The following is a 23,948-nucleotide window of genomic DNA, read 5'->3' as shown; positions in this document are numbered from 1 at the left end:
GCGTCAAGGTCATGAGCTTCTGGTTACGAGAATTGGGTAATTTCGTGGGGAGTGATCATGAGGGAGCGGTATCTGTTCGGCATCTTTTAAACTTTGCTTTCCGTGTTGGTGTAGAAAAAAGGCTGCTTTACCACCACTCGCGGATGTTCGCGAAAGCAGTCTCCCAGTCTCCTCCATGTTTCGCTGATATATATCTTTTTGCATAATGTGCATGTCAAGCAATAGATAGCATTTGCAGAGGTTCACGTGAAGCAGTCAACGATTTAAGAGATCGCTTAGATCTTAATTTTTTTTTTCCGCATTGTGGATGACGGCTGGGACAAGTTTTACTTCGAGTGCGCGCGCATTTAAAAGTGCACGGTTAGTTATCAGGTTTTAGTTTGCTTATAACCAGAAAGTTGTCTATGTTTTAATCGTGTTTGAATGAAAAGAGTAGATGCTGCGAAAAGATTTTACTCGTTTCGTCGTCATTTTGGAGTAATCTGAAGTTCATAGAAATGATGTTTTTGGTTACAAGATTGTGATGGTGAAAAGTGAGTGTGAATGCTTACCCTAACAATTCACACGTCAAAGAACTTCATCCCGTATTCTCAATTCCTTATAACCTTCGACGTTTATATTATGCAGTGATGATTCAGATATCCCCGACAAATCAGAGGAAATGTGCCGGTTCTTTGAGAAACGTGGTTTCCCTGACGCTGTTGTCAAGACCGTTCCACACCGTACCGAAGAAATTGATCGACGGACAGCACTGCGAACGTAACTGAAGGTAGACAACGCTCGAAACGTCAGATTTCAAATTTCTCTACGGTGGTCAATTTACCATATCAACCCAGTTGATAAACCCATTTCTGATGAGGACGACAGAGGGAGTAAACAAATTTGGCTTGCCTTACAAACTATGAAATCCACAAACATTCCAGACTAGATGCCAACAATACCGAATAACAATACTGGCACGAAAGAGTCCGTAAAAAATGGAAACGAAAAGAGAACATACACTCTCTCAAATTCCATTCATTGCATTTCATGCATCCGTTGTGAACAATGTGATAAATTTGTTGACAGAACTTCTCGTTCATTAGAAACTAGAATCAATTGTAATAATATCTTTCGAAGAATAGACCTCTTTACAGTTGTATGCTTAGTTACCCGGCCCTTAAATGAAGGTGAGTCTAATGTTGACCTTGTTATGATACAGACCTCCCCCCTTTTCTTATGTTAATGATCCATGGATGTTGTTGTCATTTTAATCAGTAAAAATTTACATAAGAAAAGCAGTGAGGTTTCTATAAAACAAGGCCAATTCCAGCCTCAATTTCATTCATAGACCAGGTAACTAAGCACACAACTGTAAAGTGAACTATCGTCAACCATTCATGAACGATGTAAGCTCAAAGGATATCAGCGACTTCCAGCAAAACAAATTTTAAAGTTATCGCCAGGAAAAAACATGTTCAAACATCGTCAAATTAAAGGGAGGCACTTGAAGTCCGGTTAAGAAAGTCCCCTCCTAAAGAGAGAAAGTGGCCCCGGATTAGGGGACATGTACAGCACTATTTCAGTCCCCCTCCCCACATCCAATAGGGACAACACTATAAAGGTCAGTCGATCGGAACGACCTGTCCACTAAAAAATGTTTAGTTTGAGCTCCCCTTTTTTATTAACAATTATTCTTACACACCATTCTCAAATAATAATATTCTACAAAACGGGAACTTTTAAACTTTCATTTTCCATTTTCTTCCTACAATTTGAAAATGCGAAACACGAAACATATGTTTTTCTACCGTGAAGATATGTCGTATAGTTTTCTCTACCTCTGAATCGTTAGAGCTTTCAAACCAAAGTAGAAAATAAATTTAATTAATGGCTTGGACTTGAGGTGCGGAAACAGAATAATCACTTGTTTATTTGAAATTACCATCTTTTTGTTCGATGATTAACAAAGGGCGATTTAAGCCCCATTTGTACAAAAGCGTGGTCGTCGTAATAAGCGAAGTTCATCTAAAGGTATCCATCTTCGTGTTACGCCACGATCAAATCTGACTGATACATATCTAGAATCTGGAATCGAAGTTACGGTTCCAGTTTGGTACCACTCCTTGTGTGTCTCCCTGTGAACACCTATGACTCGTGAACCAACTGAAATGTCCTTCATTTCCGGTATTTTATCAATAACAAGCACTGGCTCCGTTCTATTGTAACTGCGAGTCAGGGCCTTGTCCACATAATAATCCAGGACAAAATCCACGTGAGTGGCGTTCAGCTTGGTGATGTAGGCCAGGTAGTAGTGTAACATGGAAAGTGCTAAATTGCGCTCCCATAATCCCCAAACTACTGATCCAACATGAATGCAATCTGAATAAAACAAAACAATTATTAGGCATAAGCCACATACATTCAGCTTAATTTAAATGCAAGCAATAAAAGGTTAAAATAGTAGAGGGAGCCAAAGCTAAACAAGAAACGACAGAGAGAGCCAAACGGGTAGTTTGGGTAAAATACTTGACAAATGTTTTTAAGCGCAGGTAAAATCTATTTGTTTTTCCGACGGGAATGCGATCATAAAGTAATGCAATCCTCACATTTCCAAAAACCTATTTTAGGCAAATAGTACAGTGTTACGCAGCTAGTTGTTTCAGTTCATAAAATTTGCACGCAGATTCAACGAATGAGTTTCCAGTTCCTTCCGTGAAAACCAGAGAAAAAGAAGAGGATAACATTACCAGGCTTTGGTTCGCAGCCATATAATTCCATTCGCAAGCAGACGGGTGTCAAATCAAAGCTGGGGTAAATCCTTACAACTTTGGTTACAAACGGTTCTTTTAAGACGTATGTTTTAATTGAGGAGTTGTCTTGGTTCCCTTCAATAGCCTAATAAGAAGTAAAAAATGAAAAAAAATCAAGCAAAGACTAGATTGATGAAACTTTTTAACCTTCTGTGCAATTAAAAGTGTAATGTTTAAAATAAAAAAAAATGTTTACAGTAATGGATCTCAAAGTTGACTTTGTTTTGTCTCAGTAGAGGCCAAATGGTTTTCGAGATCTAGCCCCAGTTTAAAACAACGGCTAAAGGGATTGGGAAGATATCACTGATCATCTGCGGCAGTCCTCTTCCTCTACCCTAATTAAATTCGTCTCATGTACATGATCGTTCAAACACTAGTTTCAAAATCGCCTGTATTCATAAATGGTGGCCAAGAAATTATTCTCTTGTCTTTGTACTAATCATCCTCACTAGCCTCACTTTGGAGCAAACTTGAAATTCTTTTGAATTTGTTCGTGCTAACGAGGGTAGTGAGGATGATTAGTTCAAAGACATATTAATAATTTCTTGGCCGCTATTTACGAATACGGTCTATGACACGGACCACTTTTGCTTCAGTGAAATGTACCTGGGAGGGGAACACTGCACGCGAATAATCGAAATAATTTTGAATTGATACAATTGTTTCAATGCGCGCAACTGTCTAAATGAAACTAAGTTACAAAGGCTCCATGATTGACGTTTGTACGTTATCACCTCTGAGTTGGAACACAAATATATTTCATGCAATACATGTGTGTAACTGAATAAGAAGATACTCCAAAAAATCTAGTGACTCAATTCCAAAACTTTTCAGTTTTATTCGAAGCCTAAATTTTTACCTCTGGTGTTTCAGATTCACTGTAGTAAATTTCCGTTCTGGGGCCAGCAAAGAAGCTGATTTTGTATCTTTGTACCCAACTGATGACACCGTTGTAGGACTGCCCTCCCTGTGTTGCTACAGCTGTCAGTTTGTAATGTTTACCGAGGTCAATTTGTAAATAGGTTTGCTCTGTTGCACACCAAGAGAATTTGCCGTTAAGCCTTGCATGATTGGGCGAACTACGGGAATCAGGTGACGTGATCCTTGAATCGCTGATGAGAGAGTTTTCCATACCAAGTGGGTTTCTACAAACTAAAACAAATTCACTGTTTGACTTAATTCCCGTCTAGGAAATTATTAGAGACATAACGATATCGTTGATAATTACTATCCACATAAGTATTGAGAATTACGTACATTTCCTTGATGAAATAAAAATGACATACGATGACGGTTTTCACAAGTGAAAAGTTGTCGTATCGGCCTTTTGATTGGTCGGAGGATTTTTCTCACTAGTGAAAAATTGTCGTATCAACCTTTTGATTGGCTAATATTGTGTTGAACTTTGGCGCGAGTGGCCTGTTCATCGACAGCGGGAGTAAAATTTGTCAACATGGCGCCAACTGGTGTATGGTTTTCAAAGTTTTTGATCTTTTATTGCTTACTTTTCTCCACAAAATACTTCAGAAGATCTTAAAAAGTTTTAAAAGTGCTCAAGCGAGGTATGGAAGGTAAAGATTTCTTTTATTTCAAAAATATTTTGCTATCTGTTTGGGGCTTTTGTTCACGATTGGTGGTGTGACAGCCTCTCGATTAACACTTACCTCGTTAATTTTCTGATCCCTGTACTTATATAATGAACAATTAAATTACTTCATGGTTGGCTCGTTTGTACGATTTTTATTACTCATTCGTTGTGAAGGATCGTTAAACTCACTCGTTCGCTCCGCTCACTCGTTCATTTACACGATCCTTCACAACTCCTGAATAAAAATCGTACGCACTCACTAACCATGCAGTAATCTATACTAACACGACAAGCCAGTGATGACGATACTGATGCTGATATTAGGAACCTTTAGATCGGAAGACGAGAGCGACTACGAGTACGCGTTTTCCGTACTCTGGCTATGTTCAAACATGTTGAATATCCACGAAATTCTCTCTGATGACCTAAAAGCTCAAAGCGTACTTTGGAAAACTCTGGATACTCGTTATTTTATGCGACTGATGACGATATACAGTTCGTGGATAATTATGTCGATATCAGTTCAAAAAACATAGAACAAGAGACTAAAATCATCATGATCGTCATTGCTTTTCAAAAGCAATGACGTGATGATGATTTTAGGAGATCGTCAGACCTGTGCAAATAGGAGTTGTGTCTGTCCAATTTCCATCAACGCACGTTAAATGCGTTAAACCTTGAAGTTTGAATCCATCATCACACGAAAACGAGACTAACGTGCCATGTTTAGTCTCGGTGCTATTTGCTTTACCGTTTGAAGGAACTTGCAAAATGGGACAGGACGCTGAGAACAGAGAGCCAATAGATATCGGTTAGATAGATACTGTGTTTATATATATATGGCTACAATAATGAATAATTTTACAATACTTATAAGAAATACTTCTAACACTTAAAACTCATAATACATATATGTATGTAATATTGTAATATTAAATAATAAAATCTAAAATATAAAATCTATTTAAGTTGTTGGATGTTAGGAAAAAGAGAAGCTTAAGTACTAATGGACGGTTATTTAATCGGTGGCATTAAAAGGTGACAAAGCAATTCTTGGCACTTTTTGTTTTTAACTTGACATCAAAAGCTCGGCGGTACCTAAGGGATTAATTTGTGTTGTAAGCGGTTGGCAATAACTTATGCAGACGATGGACTTTGTTTTCCAAGAATGAGTTGAAAAGAAACTGGCATAAGCGCTCATAATGATCTACCATAGACTCTTTGTCGTTAAACGCCGAAAGATAAAACATCGGCACAAGTAAGGCTGGCCGGGAATTGTTTTGGAAAAAGCCCACTTTTGAACGCGCTTCAGGTGATCTATTAAGTACTTTGGTAGTGATGAATGGAAAATCGGAGCGGCGTAATCACATACCGCTAGTGCACTTAAGCTGTGTAAGAAAGTAGAGGCGTTTAGCTGCTTTCTTTACAACTTCAGACACATACAAGTTCCAAGATGGGTTTCGTTTACCTCCAAGTGGGTATTTCGGCTTGATTCGTAGCAAAGCTCCGCAGTTCTTTAGACTTGTCAGTGCTTAGTTGAAATATCTTTTGTCTAGACCAGTTTTCCACGCTATCCACTTTCAGCTGAGAATTTCTAACAAGAACCCTTTGCGACTACCTCTGACGAGGTCGTGTCATTTACATATTTCCATAGAAGGGCGTCATGAATTGCTAGCTCGTTGATCATAATAATTAACAGCCAAAAACCTAATTTAGTGCCCTGAGCGACCCCGGAGCGCACTAAGCCCCATTTTGACATGCATCCCTCCGCAAGTTTGACTCTCTGATAACGATTACTGGGGTTTAGGGACAACAGTGCAGGCCCTTTTTTGGCCTCAAAAAATAAGGGCGACAGTGCGTTAACCTTAAAAACTGATATTGTAAACTTATGAGCTCCTATATTAGAAGAAAAAAATTCTGGGGCTTTTTGATATCTTAATTTTGTTTAAGGGCTTTTTCTCCGTTTCTCTGTTGAGTGATAATTTACCTTTGCACAAGGGTGGATCTGAATTCCACTGACCGTCATGACATGTCAGTTGATGATTTCCCTCCAAACTGTAATTACCATCACATTTATATTTGACATGCTTGCCATGTGAAAAGTCGTTTCCATCTTTTTTTCCATGTGTGATGGGCCCAGGATTTTTACAAGCAGCTAAATGAAACAGAAATGGAGCGAAAATTAAACATCATTGGTCTTTTGATAGAAGATACACTATGTCTATGGGCGAAAGTGCTAGTTAAATCATCGCGAGAGGTAAATATATGAAACACCGATCGCAATGACAACAGTAAATGTCACTCGTAGTTCCAATTGTGTGCCAAAAAAAATTACGTTTTTAGTACGCAAAGTCAAGACAAACCTCGTTACTGTTTTTTATAGCAGAGCAACCCTTCAAAACAGTTTACGTTGTTTCTCTTAGCCACAAAAGTAACAGGCCATTTGACAATATTTGCTTAGCTACCTGGCCTTGCGATGAAATACTGTTCTTTTGAAAACAAGATGTTTTGCCGGGGTAAAAACAACGAGGTCTGTATCACGACAAGATCACCTCCGCCTGGGAGCCTGTTAAGCCTGTACACTAAACTCAGACATGTAAAATGGCCTATTTCTGCCTGATGTCTTTCGGTGCTAGTTCAGACACTTAATGTTTATCCAACTCAACAAATAATTTTTAGTAATCCTCCCTTATCATATATATCACATTAATATGTATTGGCCTTTAGCTAATTCCATCCACACCCTCTTATTGTATTCACGGCATCAAAAGTCGGTTCTTCAGGTAAGAGAATGGGACTGAAGATTACCCAACTGAAATGCAAACCTTTACATGCAGGCAAACTTGAATTCCATTGTCCGTCATTGCAGTAAACAGCTGCAGGTCCAGTTAATTCAAGAGATCCCTCACAAGCCAACTCTACAATGCTTCCGTGCTTCAGATGTGTACCTTCTTGGATGATTTGATCAAGCATAAAAGCTTTAAGAGGGTCGCCCGTGAAGACGCACTGACCTATTAGAAACAATTTGCTGTTAAGTATTGATGTTCTCGGTTAAATAAGGTTCTAATTTTTTTGAATGAAATAAAGATGCCCTGAAATGGACAGTGATTTCTTTTGGACAAAAAGAAACTTGAAACAATCTTAAAAACAGGGCGATTGAAATACTATCACAATTCAAACCTGGCAACCTCACTGTATAATTAACTTTTTCTTTGGTGTACAATTACAAGAATAATACCCATTCACACCAACAAGGCATGTTGAGTTAACCTGGGTTTAACAAAATGAAAATCAGTCACAGAGAAATGGTGGGAAACGTAGGAATCGCTTTTACATGAGATTCAGGTGAGTTTCATGCAATACACGCTTTGTTCTGTGCTAAATTTGCAGTCGACAAAAATCAGTATCCATCCATTAATTAAACATCTTCAAAACATGGATAAGGATTGGTGTGAACGAGGCATACGTTCACAAGACCAAGCTATAAAGTATAATTTACCTGAAAGGCTTCCATACTTAAATATTGAGAGGGTGTTTTAAGGTCTGGCCATATATTGAATTCACAAAAGCATGAAAGAGCATTATCCCGTTATAGTTTTATGCCCCTCTGAGAAAATACACAATTCGGCTTAGCAGTGAAATGCAATTGGCTCACTTGGTTGAGCATCTTGACTATCCAGCGAGAGGCCGTGAGTGCAAACCGAGGTAGAATCGGTGTATTAAAATAACTAAGTAGAAAATGCCGTTTTCGTAATTCAATCTGCAATTGGAAATAATTTTTGGATAAGGACGATAAACCCTAGTTGCTGTATCACAAACCATCCCTCTTCATTAAATTCTATGGCACGTTAAAGAACTTACACACTATTGACAACGGAATGGAATGACATTATATTATGTCAACAAATTTCACTCGAAGAAAACTTAACTGATTTGTATGATAATGTGGAATTTTAAATAGTTCTTGCTCACCACCTACGAGTTCGCACTATTTACACTATTTTACAAATTGAATAAAGCATAATCAACTGGCAAGGATAAAAATATGCAATTTAGAAGGTTCCTTATTTGACATTGCGTAGTCCTCAAAGGAACAATGCTTTTAAGTTGGCCACTACGACGTCAGATAAACGAGAGAAGTATTATGATCAAGGATTTGGCAAAGAGAGAAGAGCAATAAAAAAAATAATAAATTAAAAGATAACGTGGTCAGCATCTTTTCCCTCTGGTTTCATAATGGAGGGAAGTTAAGGAAATACTGAAAAAGACCAACCTCGTTACCGGGGTAACTCTTCTCTCCCTCCTTTGTCGTTGAGAAAGGAGGCAGAGAAGAGAGACCCTGGGAACGAGGTTGTTCTCAGACTAGAGGAAAGTCGATGCAGCAAAGGTTTTGGAGAAGTCGCGAGCAAACACAAAAGTACAAGGAACTTATTTCAACAAAAATGGCTTGGTACTGAGAAAAAACTAGTTAAGATATCGTCGAGCGCGGCGAAATCGGACACGCAGAGTATTTGGTTTTCGAAAGATGGAAAGACTTTTCACGGTTTCCATTCGTCTGTTTTGGTGGTGATAAACTCGCTCTCGATATTGTCGTTTTGAAGTCATTTGTAAACTATTACACGCAAATCGGACGACGCATGGCAATATCAATAATTTCGTGAACATTTTACGAAGTACCTTTACATTCAGGAATGCTTCCATTCCAAGAGCCACCATTGCACTGAATAGTCTCGGTGCCAAATAGGTCATAACCCTTATTGCACCCAAATGTCACCGTTTCACCATCTTTAAAATCATCACCCCAACGTCTTCCATGAGTTAGTTCACCAAGACTGGGACAAGCAGCTATGTTAAGAAAAAGAAACTGCTTTTTAAAACATGAATTAGTAACTGGTAGGGGAAATATCAAATTTCTGTTTTGCATCGAAGACTATTTTCTTTGACGGAATTTTGTGTTTTATTGACTCCCCTTGTGTACTGTTTATAAGACTGACCACTTGAGCCACAGAGAGCTAAATCAAGGGGAATCGAACTGTTAAACTCCACTTGCAAAGAAGAATCGCCTTATTTCAAAACAACACTTGATATAAGCATTGTTTTTAGATGGCTTAGTTCGGGGAAAAATTGATTTTTCATGATATTTTCCCAACCGCAGCGACTAGCTCTTACACAAAAATTGCGACCGAAGAGCAAAAAAGGAGAAGAACGTACAAAGAAGAATGTTCTTTATTTTATTTTATTTCGTTCTTTCAAATTTTTTCTAAATCTAGTATATTTTTTCAATTTTTTGTATATAAAAAATGAGAACGTACCGATACAGCTGGGTGAGGAGCCACTCCAAGAACCATCCTTACATATGATCTGGGAGTCACCCTCAAGCTCATAGTCATCATCACAGAAAAACACCACTATCTCGTTGTGACTGAAGTTGTCTCCTCGCGTTCCTCCGTTTATTGGCCTTTCTGGACGGATACAAGGTGCTACAAAAATAGAGTACAGGGTTCAAAGTCCGCAGTCTTAGTAATTTTAACAATGCAATCTTAGTATTTGCATATCGGGGGAGGGGGGGGGGGGGATGTATGTGACGAACAGTTGTAATTTCTCTCTCATGTCTAGACAAGATATGAAATAATTACTGAGTCCTGTTTGTCTCAAATGCAAATACTTTCTGTTGAGAAACTATTTTAACACAATGATAAACTCCAAGATAATTTCCGAAAGTATAGCGAAAATTTTAAATCTCTGAAATTTGTATCCGAAACAAAATCTTACGAACGTGCTCGAAAATGTCCTTACCCCCTATTCTCCTGCTCCTTCATTCTTCCCAACAGAAAAGGCCTAAATTAAACTTGTTCTACGAATACATACGGTAGGCTCAATCTGGTAACTGCAGTTTGCTTTAATTTGTTCAGACATTATCCTGAGCACGAAATCTCGACAAAAGTTCAATGATAAGCCTTAAAAAAAACCAGACAAATGTATAATAAAAGCAACAAGCGCATTTGCAACAAATTTCCAAGAGTTTTTTTCCCATAAAAATATCACGGTCACCTGTCACGGTGCTTTAAATTTCAGTCTTTAAATTAACCACTGAGCGCGCTCTTCCAATGAATCAAATCAAAGTGTACGTAAGCGAGCGCTAGCCTGAAATGGCTTGCAAAATGTTAGACTGGATGCTTGGCAACAGGGCGATAAAAACCCACACTCTATTCGCAAAGAGCAGGGCATGGAGTTCCCGGTGTTGTGGTCTGTGTTACGTGGGTATATCATCGTTGGGAGGGTAAATGCTCGGAGATATTAACTATACCAAGCTACTCTAAAAATCCGTCGGGTAAAGAAAGATATGATGATAAGGATGATGATAATGATGACGATGTTCCATCGCAAGCCTTAAAGACGTGACAACACCTCGTGACAAACGAAATTTGTCTTTTGGTCATTGCATAGTTTTCTTTCTTCCTTTAGTTCACGCTTCAGGCACATTTTACGATTACCTCTACAGATCGGTCGATCAAAGTTCCATGCTCCATCAAGACAGATCAGTTCTTGCTCTCCATCGCGAGTGTAGCCAAAATCACACTGATATCGAACTCTTTCCCCGTGCTTGTAACTGTCACCAATTTTGCGTCCATGCTCTATATCCCCTGGTGGTCGACAGGAGGCTAGCATTTGGGATAAGTCAAACAAAAGACAGTTGATGAAAGGAAAGTTAGAAAATGGACAAAAGAGGTTTGAATGATCACGAGTTATTGTAGCCTACATGTAGCCGTACCTTCCCTCCCCCCCCCCCCATTCCCCCTTCGGGGCGAAAGAAGGGCCACACGTAGGCTAGGGTTAGTGTTGATAGTGCAAATGATTAAGCGCAAAAAAAAAAAAAAAAAAAAGTCCTAGTCCCTTTCCGAGTTAAATTTAAACTGAAGTTAACATGTTTTGAGGTGAAAAATGAACCTTATTTAGTTGGACCAGAAACTCATCACTTACCTTTACAAACTGGGCTGCCGTTTGTCCATCGCCCATCATTACACTCCCGCGTAACAGTTCCAATCAAACTGTATCCTTCCAAACAGCCATAAGTTATCCGTTCACCGTGTTTAATCATGTCGCCCCTGTTTCTGAATGCTCTCAATAAAAAGCTGTTATCTGGGTTTCCAGGAAAAATGCAGCGGGCTGCAATAATGACGTAAACTTTCAGTGGCTAATTTAGAGTTGTCGTCAAGGTTGACGCGACGAGAGAAGGCTTTTGAGTCGGGCTGGTTCGGTGAAGTTCATTGAAATCTTTCAGGCAGTGCTTTAAATGTCCAAAATGAGGCACATATACAAAATTCGGAAAACAAAATTGTAAAGCATTTGGTAACAAAGATTACCGATAGAAGACAACGTTTCGAAGTCATCTTGACTTGACTGATTTTAATTTTCAAGTCATACAAATAACAGTCGTTTTAATCCAAATTGAAATTAAGTGTATTTTTACTGCGCGCACGCTGATTCGTTGGCTGTCGAAAAACACACACTTAATTGTAATTTCTATTTCAGTAAACGACCGTAATTTGAATGACTTGAAATGAAATCAAGATAACTTGGAAACGTCGTCTTCTATTGGTAATCTTTGTTACCAGATCTACAGAAACAAGATAATTAACAAATTCATGTCTGTAAACCATGCGTATGCACCATAGGTTTATCCTTGCAGTTTATGAAATTGGTTCCAAAGACCCATTTGCAACTGAAATCCATTTAATCTGAACTTTTAAAATTTTAAGATTAGAAAAAAAAGGGTTGATAGTTTCTTTACACCTAGAAACGTTTTTCGCGCGTTTGTTTGTTTGTTCTTGAGGCAGGGGAAAATTCGTGTGTTCAATCTTAAGTAAGGACCTAATACTCGAATCAATAATTTTAACAACGGGCAAATTAGTCCAGTCGCAATTCTATGTTACTGTATATTTTCTGTTCTTCTGCGGCAGCTATACATGCTAAGCATTTTGAGGGAAGTCGAAAGCACTGACCTTTACATTGTGGTATGCGTGAATTCCATTTGCGGCCAACACATCTCATTATCTGATTTCCAAACAAATCGTATCGGTTTCCAATGCAAGAAAACTGAACTTCGTCTCCATCGAGAAAGCTGTTACCACGTAATCTTACTCTATATGGAGTTCTTGGTCTGTCGCATTTACCTTTCGAAACGCAGAAATGAACACATAGCGTACCAGTATGTGATCTTTAAATTAAGGTCGAAAATAAAAGGATATAAAATATAATTTTTAACGCGTATAACAATAAAAATCGTGTTTATTGTATAAACACAAATGAAATGGCTAGTTCTAGAGAGAGGAACGGGCAATGCAAGAATTGGACGATGGGAACGGGGAACGGGGAATCTCTAAAATAGGAAATCTCTAAAAGGGGAATCTCTCAAATAGGGAATATCTGAAAGGAGGAATCTCTAAAGGGGGAAATCTCTAAAGGGGGAAATCTCTGAAATAGGTAATCTCTAAAATGGAGAATCTGTTGATTTGAATGACAAGCATGCGATTTAACAGTGCAATTGTTGAATCGCTGGTACAGTATTCGCAAAGAAATGCCGGCTATTAAAATGTTGTTCCTCCTTGATGAGCGTTGCCTTATAGTCCTAAGCTGTACTTAAAAAGCTTTTTCACAATAACATTTTCTGCGGGCTTTTCTTCAGCTTGATAACAAACACCGCTCCAAAGGTCCTTTGACCAATCACTCCTTGGCCGACGAGGTCTTCCCACCGAAACTTTTGCAAACCAGCAAATCCGTCAAGCTTTTTCCTCTTAGTGGCAAATGCCTAGGGAAACTTAAATTCAGCCATGTTGACTTACCATCAACTCGGCTGAGAGAAAAACAAAACATTGCCTGTCATGAAAATATATTTGCATGGTTTTCCCGCACATCTTTGGGAGAATTTACTATTTCTTTAGTTGCTTTGTCATGCTTTTGGTCATCCAGCTCTTATGCGTTTGTGTGCGAGTGAATGGTGACATATCCATCAAAGTACAGCAGCGTTTTCTCGAACGTGCTTTCGCATCGACACGGTTTCATGACTTCGAAACCGCGTCAAACTCGACGCTGTTTGGAAGTGTTTACACCGAATTGTTTTCGCCAGAAAATCAAAGTCTTGATGGTATAAGCGAGCCCTGCACTTCGTGCTAAATGTAAAAGAAAATTCCTAAACTATTTACAAGATAAAATTTATCAATATAATTCATAAATATCTAAAATTATTATGAATTATATTGATACGAGGCTGGTTTGGATTCTTCATATTCTCATTACTGTTGAATTTAATTGAACACTCTTGCATGAGTCGGGCCATTGCCACGATGGAGCTTTTTGCATGCGTCCGAGAAAAGTAAATATCATCACGTTTTCAAACAATTTCTATTTGCAGACAGCTGATTAATTTATTTGTTGCTCTACCACATAAGATGCCTGCCGTCGTGGGTGTAAAAATCATGTAATTTGTGATAATCCTGATTAGCATAAATTGATATTTTGCCGTCACGTAGTAGAGGCCTGGTTGTGAGAGGCAGGCGCTTAAAGTACCATGTGATCGTGGTTTGTATTTGGCGATCGTTTAGCGAGTGAAGCATTCTACGGTCAGCCTTCGCCGCGTGCCCAAGTCCTGTTTCGTTTTTTGTCCTTTCGAGCTGAATTAGTGTTTAATGCCTTCGTTAAGCGGTATATGATAGGGTTCATTTACATTGTAAGTAGTGTCTTTCAATTACAATTCCCCACAACCCCGAGGCTCGCACGACTGCCTTGGTCGGGCCGGGGTACACGTTCCCCGATTTTTTCCACCTGCTGCTTTTTTAGGGGTTTTCGTGTCTGGCTCTAGTGCATTGCTTTTCTGTTTCTCTTAGAATTGATGTATTAATATTTTTGTACCTATGTATTCCAATGCTTAATAATTTTCACGGTGGCTTGGCTGGCCAACGCGCCCATATATCACCTAGCTTGAGTGTCCGGTTGAGTAGTGGAGGCAAAATGACTAGTTTAACACCACAAAAAGGGGAACGCTGTTCGTTGCAGAGAATTATAAATTGCTAATTTGCAAGGCCGATCTGTTAGCTCTCGAAGACCGCTTGATACGAATCCATTGAAACGTTAAGGGACGCTGCGTCCTTCAGTAACCTAATAAATACGTTTTTTGTCGACACTGAATTTCTTGCAATTTGAAGCGAAATCGGCACCGATGTTAGCCTGAGAACACTTTGTCCTCCGTAAAGGCTCTTCTTTCACTTTACGGCTAGCCATGGAGAAAGAACGCCAAAAAAAAAGGCGACAGAAGCGAGCCGATTGATAATCACAACCTTCACTGTTGCGTCGTTTGATAGATACATAAATAAATATGCTGTATGTGAGACCTGCGACCGCAGTAAGAAGTTGACCGTGTATTGCCAGCTTCTGGTAGATTTGCTAGCGTTTTGACGCAGCGCTACCTGAAAGCCATTAATTTCATGCCCGGTGATTGATGACTGTCACACTTTCTTCGGAGTTGAAGAGATGTTAGAGATTTCCCCTTTTAGAAATTCCCTATTTTAGTAATTCCCTTTTTCAGAGATTTCCCCTTTTACAGATTCACCGTTGTCATTATTTTAGTAATGCCCCCTTTTAGAGATTCCTTATTTTAGTAATTCTCCCTTTTCAAGATTCCTTATTTTAGTAATTCTCCCTTTTCAAGATTCCTTATTTTAGTATTTCCCCCTTTTAGAAATTCCCTATTTTCATAATAAATTGCTCTGTTGTTCTACGTGAGGATTCCAAAAAATATTAAAGTGAAATGTTTTGGTATTTCATTGGTGTTGAAATATTTTTCGATACTCGAAGAGAAATTTCGTATCTTCGCGTGACCATGCAATATCCTCTATTTATTTTACCTTTACAGACAGGGGCATCATTCGTCCAAGTACCATCGTTACACGTGGTAAAGTCAGTCCCGATCTTTTGATATCCACTGTAACAGCGAAATGTCACTTTGCTGCCATGCCTAAAACCTCCCCATTTCCAACCATTGGCTGGTTTAGCCAGGTCTTCACATGGTGCTGAGGAAGAAAACATCGATCACAACACCACACATTGTTTTATTGAGCCATCGCTCCTTTGATATTTGGATTGCTGGTTTGATTGACACTTTCAATGAATATAACTCCTCAAATCGTTTCAAGTCATTTCCGAGGTTAAGTCTTCCCCCTTTTCAAAGCGAGTCTAAGTGCGAACTTTTCTTATAAAAATTAATTTTCATTCATATGTAAAGTAGAACTAATTACCATCACAAATACTTTGCACTTAAACTCGCTTTGAAGAGGAGGCAGACATGGACTCGGAAATGGCCTAATAGTTCAGAAAATCAAGTGATTTTTTTTAAACAAAAGGATGACATGTAATATTTAATCTCCGATATAATGGGAATTGTAATGCGACAATTGGCCAACCTTTATGCAAAGACACCCACCCATATCCGGTACTCGTTTATCTAAAGCCGTAAACATTTACGGTTGTATGAATAGTCCCTATCAACTGAAATAGTCGTTCGCAGGAATTATGGTCATTATTTTTCTTCTTCTGCAAAAGTGGAAGGCGCTCGTTGGATAAACTAGCGAGATACTTTCGAAGTTAGGTTTGGTCGCTACGAAGTCTCCTGTAAGCGCGTGCCGCTGAACAGAAGCCTATGATATGAGGGAGATATATGTTTACAATCGTTGCTTTTGTTATTCAAATGTGCCAACCACAGGACCCGGCCACAGGAACAAAAGATCCTTTGTTTCGACAACCAATGTGGCCCTGGTTGCCACATTAATGACAATAGGTGACGTCAACGATATCTTCCCTACAGTTGAAGGAAAAAGCAACTCATTTTAACTCCTTTTAATCGACGGCTGTAACCATTTCAAGTGGTCAAGGAAATCTCCATTCTCATAATTAAATTAGCAATAAACTATTTGAAGCAATGATATGTGGCATTTTGTTCCAAAACAAAGTATTTATTTCAAAATAGTCATCGGCTATGTTCATAAGCCTTATTCACAAATGGCGGTCAATTGGCTAAGTTCGATATATCAATATTCTCACATGGCTACGAGGCTTTCTGGTTAAATTTAAATATTATTTTGTTTCGAACTCTCCCTTGACACTGGTGAGACAAAGAAAACAGAACTGAGCCGTAAAATTTGACCATAAAGCCTCGTAGCCATGCCTGAATATTGATACATCGGACTCGGTCTATTTTGAATTATTTTGACCAAGAGCAAATTAGCTTACGAAGTCTCGATACCATAGAGTGAACTGGAAGAAATTAGTGCTCTAAAATGAGGTTTGGTAGGCTAATTTGCACATTAGAAAAATAATAATAAAACAGGTACCATTTACGAATAAGGTCTATGGGCGCCGCCAATTGGATATGATTTTTTGACGAGTTACGGCTGCCGCTATTGTATGATAATGCTTGGGGGTACAGGAACTCTTTTTTAGTCAAACAACAAACACAACGAAAGGCATCTTCAAAAGCCTGGTTTTCACTAGCGACGCACGCACAAGCGCAAGCATCATTAGCTTAATATGCTAAGTGAAAACAAACATCTACTTAATTAAGCATAATCACAGGCATAAAAACGCGAATTCCCAGACGCGGGGAATCTGGAAAGACGGCTTTAATTGGCCAAACATGACCCAGGCGTAGTAAATTTCCTTATGAGAGAAACTCTTCACCTCTATTAAGCTAGATAAAGAGCATAAACTTCACCACTTTCTTCCGGAGAAGAATTTGTCTTCGTACAGTCTTAGGAAGCCGCGGCCTTTTAAGAATTTTAAGGCTCGTACAAATCGTTTTAAGAACACTTTCTTTCCAGCGATGACCATTATTTAGATTGCAATATTTTGGTATTTAGCTAGAAATAGTTTTAATGATAATTTATTTTTTATTTTTTATTTTCATTTTTATTTTTTTAACATGTAAATAAATCATATCGATTATTATGTAAATTTTTACGCAATTCATTCTGGTGACTGCCTTGTAAAATGCTGCAATAAACTATCTATCTATCTATCTATCTATCTATCTATCTATCTATCTATCTATCTATCTATCTATCTATCTATGATAATAGTGTGTTTCGTTTTCGAAGGGCATGGAGCGAACACAAGCACGAGCGCAAGCACAAGGAAAGGCAAATTTTGATGTTTATGCTTGTACTTGTACTTGACCGTGAAGCGTGACACTGGCCTGCAGTCAACAAGGGAAATTCGAACACTCATGCTGGATAGGTCGTTGTGGCAAGCCACCATTTATGGTTCCCGAAGAGGCTCGACTTGATTGATTGATTGATTGATGCTTACGCCGAGGCCATTTTCACGGTGAAATGAGAACTGTTATGCTTGTGCTTGTGTTGGCGTATGTGCTTGCGTCGTTGGTGAAAACCAAGCTTAAGGGCTTGACAATTTGGCTTGTTGGATGGCAAAACAGACAGCTAACGGTGCTTGACCGAGCGACCTATTTACTTCTTTATCAGGGTCATGTCGAAGACAACCATAAACGCTCACTCAAGAATAAAAAAAAAATAATAATAATTCGTTCACATCGTCTTTCATATTATCCATATGATGTACCACTTATCAACATTTGCCATGCGAACCTGACGTTTTGTTATATATTTTATTATCGCATTGATAATGTTGTTGCGGTTTTATGCTGCAATATGCTTCAATACATGCAGCAAACATTGTGTACCTCGATCGTCTTGTTTTCTTGACATTTTGTCTTTCGACACAAAGTTACATTTGATTGCTTAGCTTTATTTGTATGGTACAGTAAGCATGAACATACCACAGAAAGAACCAAGCGGGAACGGTGTCATATGACATCCCTACCTCCCCTCAGCTGCCACCGCTCCACAGCAGCCATTTTCTTCTCTCACAAGGTGGCCGTTGTGGAGACGTTAGACTATATTTGTCAGACTCATTCTGTGAGAGTAATCTACATAAGTTTACTTGTCAGTTTTCGTTCCAACACATTTTAGGTGGAACAAATCTTCACTTGATAATATCTAATGTTAGCTATATATCCAATCTATATCCAATGTTAGCTATCCACTCTTAGCAATACATCACCAATGTTGGCTATATATCTTACATATCCAATATCCAATGTTAGCTATATAGTCCATGAGGTTGGACAAGATCAATCAATTTATGAGGATTCTTTTAAGAAAATAAAACAGGTAAGTCCATTGGACACGAAACTGGTATCATGACTCTTCGTGATCGGGTATATATCATCCTAGTACTCATGGCGTTTGGAATGACATGGGCCTTGACAAGATCAAAATGGTGTACAATAGTTTGGGTTCTTTCAAGGCGTGTAATACCCTATAAAGGCATAGGGAGTGTGATCGATTTGCAAATTAAAACTATGCCCGATTGGCTTTGCACTAAAATTGCACTTCTAACGCATGTTTTGCGATACAGTTAATACTTTTACATATATGATGTGCCTTTCCCTCGCATTATCTCTCACAGTCGTTGTAACTACAATTTAAGTCGGTTTACTTTTGCCGTAATTGTGTAATTGTAAAATAAATCTCTCATAAAATTCATGGTTTTCTTGAAATCCTGGAGAAATGCGTCGATACTTCTATGGTCCAAACTCTCACCTTTGCAAAGAGGTGCTCTACCGCTCCATCTTCCGTTTGAACACGTTATCTCGTCAATACCTTCCAAGCGATAATTGGTGGGACAAGTAAACCTAACTGTGCGCTCATGACGAAAGTCGTGTCCAATTCTCGTCGCTTGATAAGGGACTCCGGGGTCTGGGCAAGGTGCTGTTCGAAAAAACAAAAAACAAACATATGTAAAGTAAATAAAGCACCATTTCACTGAATGGTGGCCAAAAAGTATGTGGCCTTCGAGTCACTCACACAACTTTTAAAGATTCAGTTACGTTTCATTAGGAGCTCATAACGCCTAAGGCTCTCACATCTCTTCTACAGTAGGAGTTATCGATTTTTTAAGCTGTCCATATTTGTCACAGGTTGTAACAACTGCATTGAAGTGCTTCTAACCTCAATTATTTTTTCTTTGTTGCGATAAATCTATTCACCCATTTTCACTCGGAAATTACTATTTCAGCGCGCTGTAAAATTTAACAAAAGCACAAGCTGTCTATTCCTACAATAACGCTACACAAAGCTTTGCATTGTAAACTTATAATTCAAAACTGGAATATGACCTCCATCTCAGCGATAGACATACGCCTCTCACCAGCTCTGCCGAGGCACAAACGACTGCTAATTTTGTGAAATGAACGTAATTTTTGCATGCAGCCTTTAAGAAGCGAAACTTAACGCAGCAACCAGTTAACGTAAAATTCACGTTTTATGGTGCTGAAAATTTGATTTTTTAGCGGAATAAAAATGGAATTACGGCACTTTTAGTCGCATATGCTAAGAAATAAAAACACTAGCGAATTAAGTCAAAAAACAGTCATTCGATGTGGGATACCAGCGATGAGCTTCTAGTGAAGAACGCCTGGTTTATGCAAATACTCAAACGGCCTATTTCTGGCTATTTAGTTGCCCATATACCTCACGAATAATTGATGACGAAAACAAGATGACAACAACGAGATCAGACATTACTTGCTCATTCGTATAGCTATTTGAAAACCAAATAGGAAATTCTAGCATTTGACGTTTCAAATCTCTAAATGCGGTTGAGGTGACTTATAATTATCAGTTACACTTTGTAGTATTTCCGCTTTTCTTCTCCTCATGCGACTACCAGTTTGGAGTTCCCAAAAAATATGTGCGAGTCGGGATCAAGACTTCTTTTGTTTCTTATGAAAATAGTTTTATTATTTGGCTTTTAAAATCTTTTATATACTGAGTTTTAATATATGCCTGTCTTTGCCCCGACCCACAAAATAATTTAGGATAACTCTATGTATAAAGAAAATCTGACCCATTGACCATCTTCTCTATAAGTAACTTCAATTAAATTTTAATGGTGCATGTCCTTCAGATGATAAGTGCCTTTGCTTGTATGTAAGACACGCCTTTGAGAAAGTTGTTACCTAGACAGCGAGGTAATGACCCGCTCCATGCTTTATCGGCTTGACAGTATATGGCGACTGGCATTCCCTTCATCAGAGTGTAATTCGTATTGCATTCAAACCTCACAGATCCGCCGTACACGAAACCTTTGCTGACAATCCTCTTTCCATTTAATGGTACCCCGGGATCCCCACATTTAACGACTGAAAGTATAGGAAGACAATGTAAACAATTATAAAAAATATATGTATTAAATGGTTTGAATAGATCGGTTACCCACCATACTCAATTACGTTACTATTGTATGGGTTCGAAATAGTCCAGAGAAATCAATGACATTTAAGACGCTGTTACACGTCACACCGTTTCTTGCAACTTATCACAACTTATCACAATGATGAGCTACGTTAATGGAACATTTTCATTGAACTCAAATGTACTTTCCGCAACGGTTACTGCAACTTGTCTAGCACCCTTAAAAAAATTAAATAGGAAATTACGGAAGACAGCAAACCAAACATCCGGCTAAAATTGGCGGAAAAAGTGAAACCTATTTGATTTTAAGTCCGATTATTGGCTGTTAGCCTCAGCTCTTGAGAAAGAAAAAGAGAGAAGAAGAGAGAAAAAAGATAGGGTAAGAAGCCGTTTACCGCTCGCCTATGACGGCAGGCAAACGCAAAACTTGATCACTTTATTGACGGTTTGTTACTCACGCTCGCATGTTGTAGGTTGTCCGCTCCAAGTTCCGTCGCCTTGGCATGTTCGTTCTCTAGAGCCTACCAATTCATATCCTTTCTCGGCGCATTCAAAAATTATTCTTTTCCCATAGGTAGTACCAACTTCCTCAATGATGTTACCATGATCCGGCTTTTCAAGGAGACCGCAGTCAACCACTTTGAAAAATGAATTGAATCGAACTCGTGCTTAGTGATGTTATTAGAATGTTTCATGAAACGTATTAATCGTTTTGCCAGCAGCTATTCAATTTTTTGGAACCTTAAAAAACTGCCAAAATTAACTTAGATATTACAACTTGGTCGGCAACGGGCGAAACGACATCTGAGAAATGAGAGTCCTAGACAGGAATCGAACCCACGAACTCCGTAACACCGGTCGGATGCTCTCCCCCTTGAGCTACTAGAACTCACTGGAGAGCTAGGTAGTTTTAACTGTGTTCTTTCCATCATTTCATGTATTTCTATAAACATAAGCGCACGACTTGGTAGAGCCCGCAGACTAGTGGGACACATTGTCCTTTTAGGAGCTAGTTAAAACGACGTACAATCACGGTCACAAGTCGCTGGGACACCCCACTCCTTTCCCCCGTCTGATGTTGGATAGCGCAATGCACCCAAACTAACTGTTCAGTACGTTTTAGTTTCTAAGCAACATTGCAAGGTGGGAGAGGGAGGGATGCTCGATTAATTCCGTCAGTGTACCAACATTGTGACATTGATTGTAGTGAGTTCTAGTAGCTCAATGGGTAGCGCATCCGAGCGGTGTGATGGAGGTCGTAGGTTCGATTCCTGCCCAGGACTCTGATTCCTTTCGCCTGTCGGGTTGCCGAGCAACATGTAGTATATATCCTTCTCCCGGGCGCATTACGCCTTTACATTAGTTCATGTATTTGTACAAAATTAACTTCTTCACGAATAAACCAGGTGAGTTTGGAAAGGTGAGGAGACAGGTTACACTTTGAAAGGTACGAATTGTTCAAATGCGTAAGCTCAACACACTAGCTACCCCATTTGCACCGTAAGTAACATGTGTTCTTAGTGCCTCAAACAGTTTCGGCCTTCCGGCGGGATCAAACCAAGTTTACATTGTGTTATATGGCTAGTTGAGGTTCGATCTAGAAAATTTTGCCTCCAAAACAATCGCGCGGCTTTGTGCTCTGTCGCATCGCTAACCTCACGTCTTCACTCGGCTGAGTCGTTAGCACTCTATTAAAAAAGAGAGGGTTGTAATTGGAAAGTTTCCAAGCCCTCACTTCTAAATAAGTTATTATATGACTAGCTCGGTGAGCGGGCAAGATGAACCAAATTCCGCGCTGTGATTTGCTACCCGATCTTGCCCGCTTGGGATTTCTCGCTAGGTCCAGTGAGATCAAAGAACATTTTTTTGGAGTTTAATCCCATATAATAAATCCTTTATTGACAAAGCTTGTTCGATCAAGGTAGCTGGATATTGGCTTCGTTCCTTTTTGCTTTTTCGACTTCGTCTCGGTCCATAAACACGCAAAAAAAAACTTTGCCAATATCCAGCCATTTTGCTTGACGGGACAAGCATGGTCAATAACCCATATATACAGCTAACAGTCTTAACAATTCTCACTAGGCGAAATTGTTTATCGAACAGAGAAGGTGAAGAAGGGGCTCGCGACTGCGCAGTGAGGATATTTTACTGTGCATCTGAAGCTGCGGGTGTGGACTTAGAAATGAGATAATTTTATGCATTCAACGAAATTGAGTGAAGCGATCCTCGCACTTACTTAAACGATTTAAGCGGTTGTCTTCTATAGATACCTGGCTGCATAATTCAGCCTCTATAGTAGACAATTGCTTAAATTGTCTAGCTTAGTGCGAGGACAGCTTCAATAAATTTCGTCTATAACCAACACTTCAAACACATACATTTATTTCATTATTTTATGTATTCTGTTTCTAAAAGGTCTCACGAGCTTTAAGTGTACGAACTCGAACGACGCAGATATTTCTTGGTTTGTTAAATAAGTAGAGGATCGAAAATGAAAGATATGTTGCCATTATTTCAAACAAACGCAGCGCTTTTTCTGCAAAATGGTCCAACTCTGATAGTTTGGGTGCATGATATTGTAAGTTACTGTTGTAATCGTAAGCACTAGTATCTGTAAGTATATAAATAAAAAACCTGGAAAAAAAAGAGATTTCTTGGTTGATTTTAAATTGATTGATTTGACTGTATGATTGATTTCTTTTACCTTCACAAGTAGGTTCATCACCGCCCCATTCTTGATTAGCCTGGCACTGCCTGTAAGACGATCCCCTGAGCTGGTAGCCTTCGTCACAGGCGTATTGTACCTTTTGCTTAAACGAGTACAAAAAACCTACAATCCTTCCATTCGCTACTTCCCTTGGACGGCCGCAGCTCTTGGCTGTAAGAGATCATTAATTAGTATCAAGATCAACATAAACAACGTGCGACAAGGGAACACAATTGAATAGTTGGTATAAACCGTGCTCTTAGCATAAGAACTGATTTAACACACTTTTCATGTTGGTAAAATAAAAATCAATAGCCTCTAAGCCAATGCTGCACGGAAAAGATAATAATCCGGACCATGGAGACCTTCGGTGATGGTGTACTATGTGTCCCGGCGCTGACAATGAGATGCCTCATTGGAGCAGCTGTAGGATCTCTTGCACTAAGGTGACCCGAGGTTAACTCCCATGAGGGATGAATATATTGGATCTCTTTCCTGCTTCGTGGCGTTTTTTACGTCGTATACTCATGTTCTCCCCA

General features: G+C 39.0%; 1 protein-coding gene across 2 annotated transcripts in view; it reads right to left on the bottom strand.

Annotated features, from left to right (window-relative positions):
- Nucleotides 1–1,639: 1,639 nt before the first annotated feature.
- The window catches only part of LOC138023272 (sushi, von Willebrand factor type A, EGF and pentraxin domain-containing protein 1-like), a 33,256-nt gene continuing 10,947 nt past the window's right edge, over nucleotides 1,640–23,948 (bottom strand). For both annotated transcript variants that reach the window (XM_068870297.1, XM_068870290.1), the window contains 16 exons: nucleotides 23,407–23,580; nucleotides 21,161–21,340; nucleotides 20,468–20,650; nucleotides 19,050–19,217; nucleotides 15,282–15,446; nucleotides 12,384–12,554; nucleotides 11,362–11,547; nucleotides 10,875–11,042; nucleotides 9,693–9,860; nucleotides 9,058–9,225; nucleotides 7,206–7,391; nucleotides 6,368–6,535; nucleotides 4,997–5,164; nucleotides 3,652–3,944; nucleotides 2,730–2,877; nucleotides 1,640–2,361 (listed from right to left, as the gene is read on the bottom strand). In XM_068870297.1, the coding sequence (XP_068726398.1) occupies nucleotides 1,958–2,361; nucleotides 2,730–2,877; nucleotides 3,652–3,944; nucleotides 4,997–5,164; nucleotides 6,368–6,535; nucleotides 7,206–7,391; nucleotides 9,058–9,225; nucleotides 9,693–9,860; nucleotides 10,875–11,042; nucleotides 11,362–11,547; nucleotides 12,384–12,554; nucleotides 15,282–15,446; nucleotides 19,050–19,217; nucleotides 20,468–20,650; nucleotides 21,161–21,340; nucleotides 23,407–23,580 (3,098 nt within the window). In that variant the 3' untranslated portion in view covers nucleotides 1,640–1,957. The remainder of the gene's footprint in view (nucleotides 2,362–2,729; nucleotides 2,878–3,651; nucleotides 3,945–4,996; nucleotides 5,165–6,367; nucleotides 6,536–7,205; nucleotides 7,392–9,057; nucleotides 9,226–9,692; nucleotides 9,861–10,874; nucleotides 11,043–11,361; nucleotides 11,548–12,383; nucleotides 12,555–15,281; nucleotides 15,447–19,049; nucleotides 19,218–20,467; nucleotides 20,651–21,160; nucleotides 21,341–23,406; nucleotides 23,581–23,948) is intronic.

The sequence above is a fragment of the Montipora capricornis genome, chromosome 2 (genome assembly GCF_036669925.1).
Source record: "Montipora capricornis isolate CH-2021 chromosome 2, ASM3666992v2, whole genome shotgun sequence".
Classification (NCBI taxonomy): domain Eukaryota; kingdom Metazoa; phylum Cnidaria; class Anthozoa; order Scleractinia; family Acroporidae; genus Montipora; species Montipora capricornis.
This window is presented reverse-complemented; position numbering and strand designations above follow the sequence as displayed.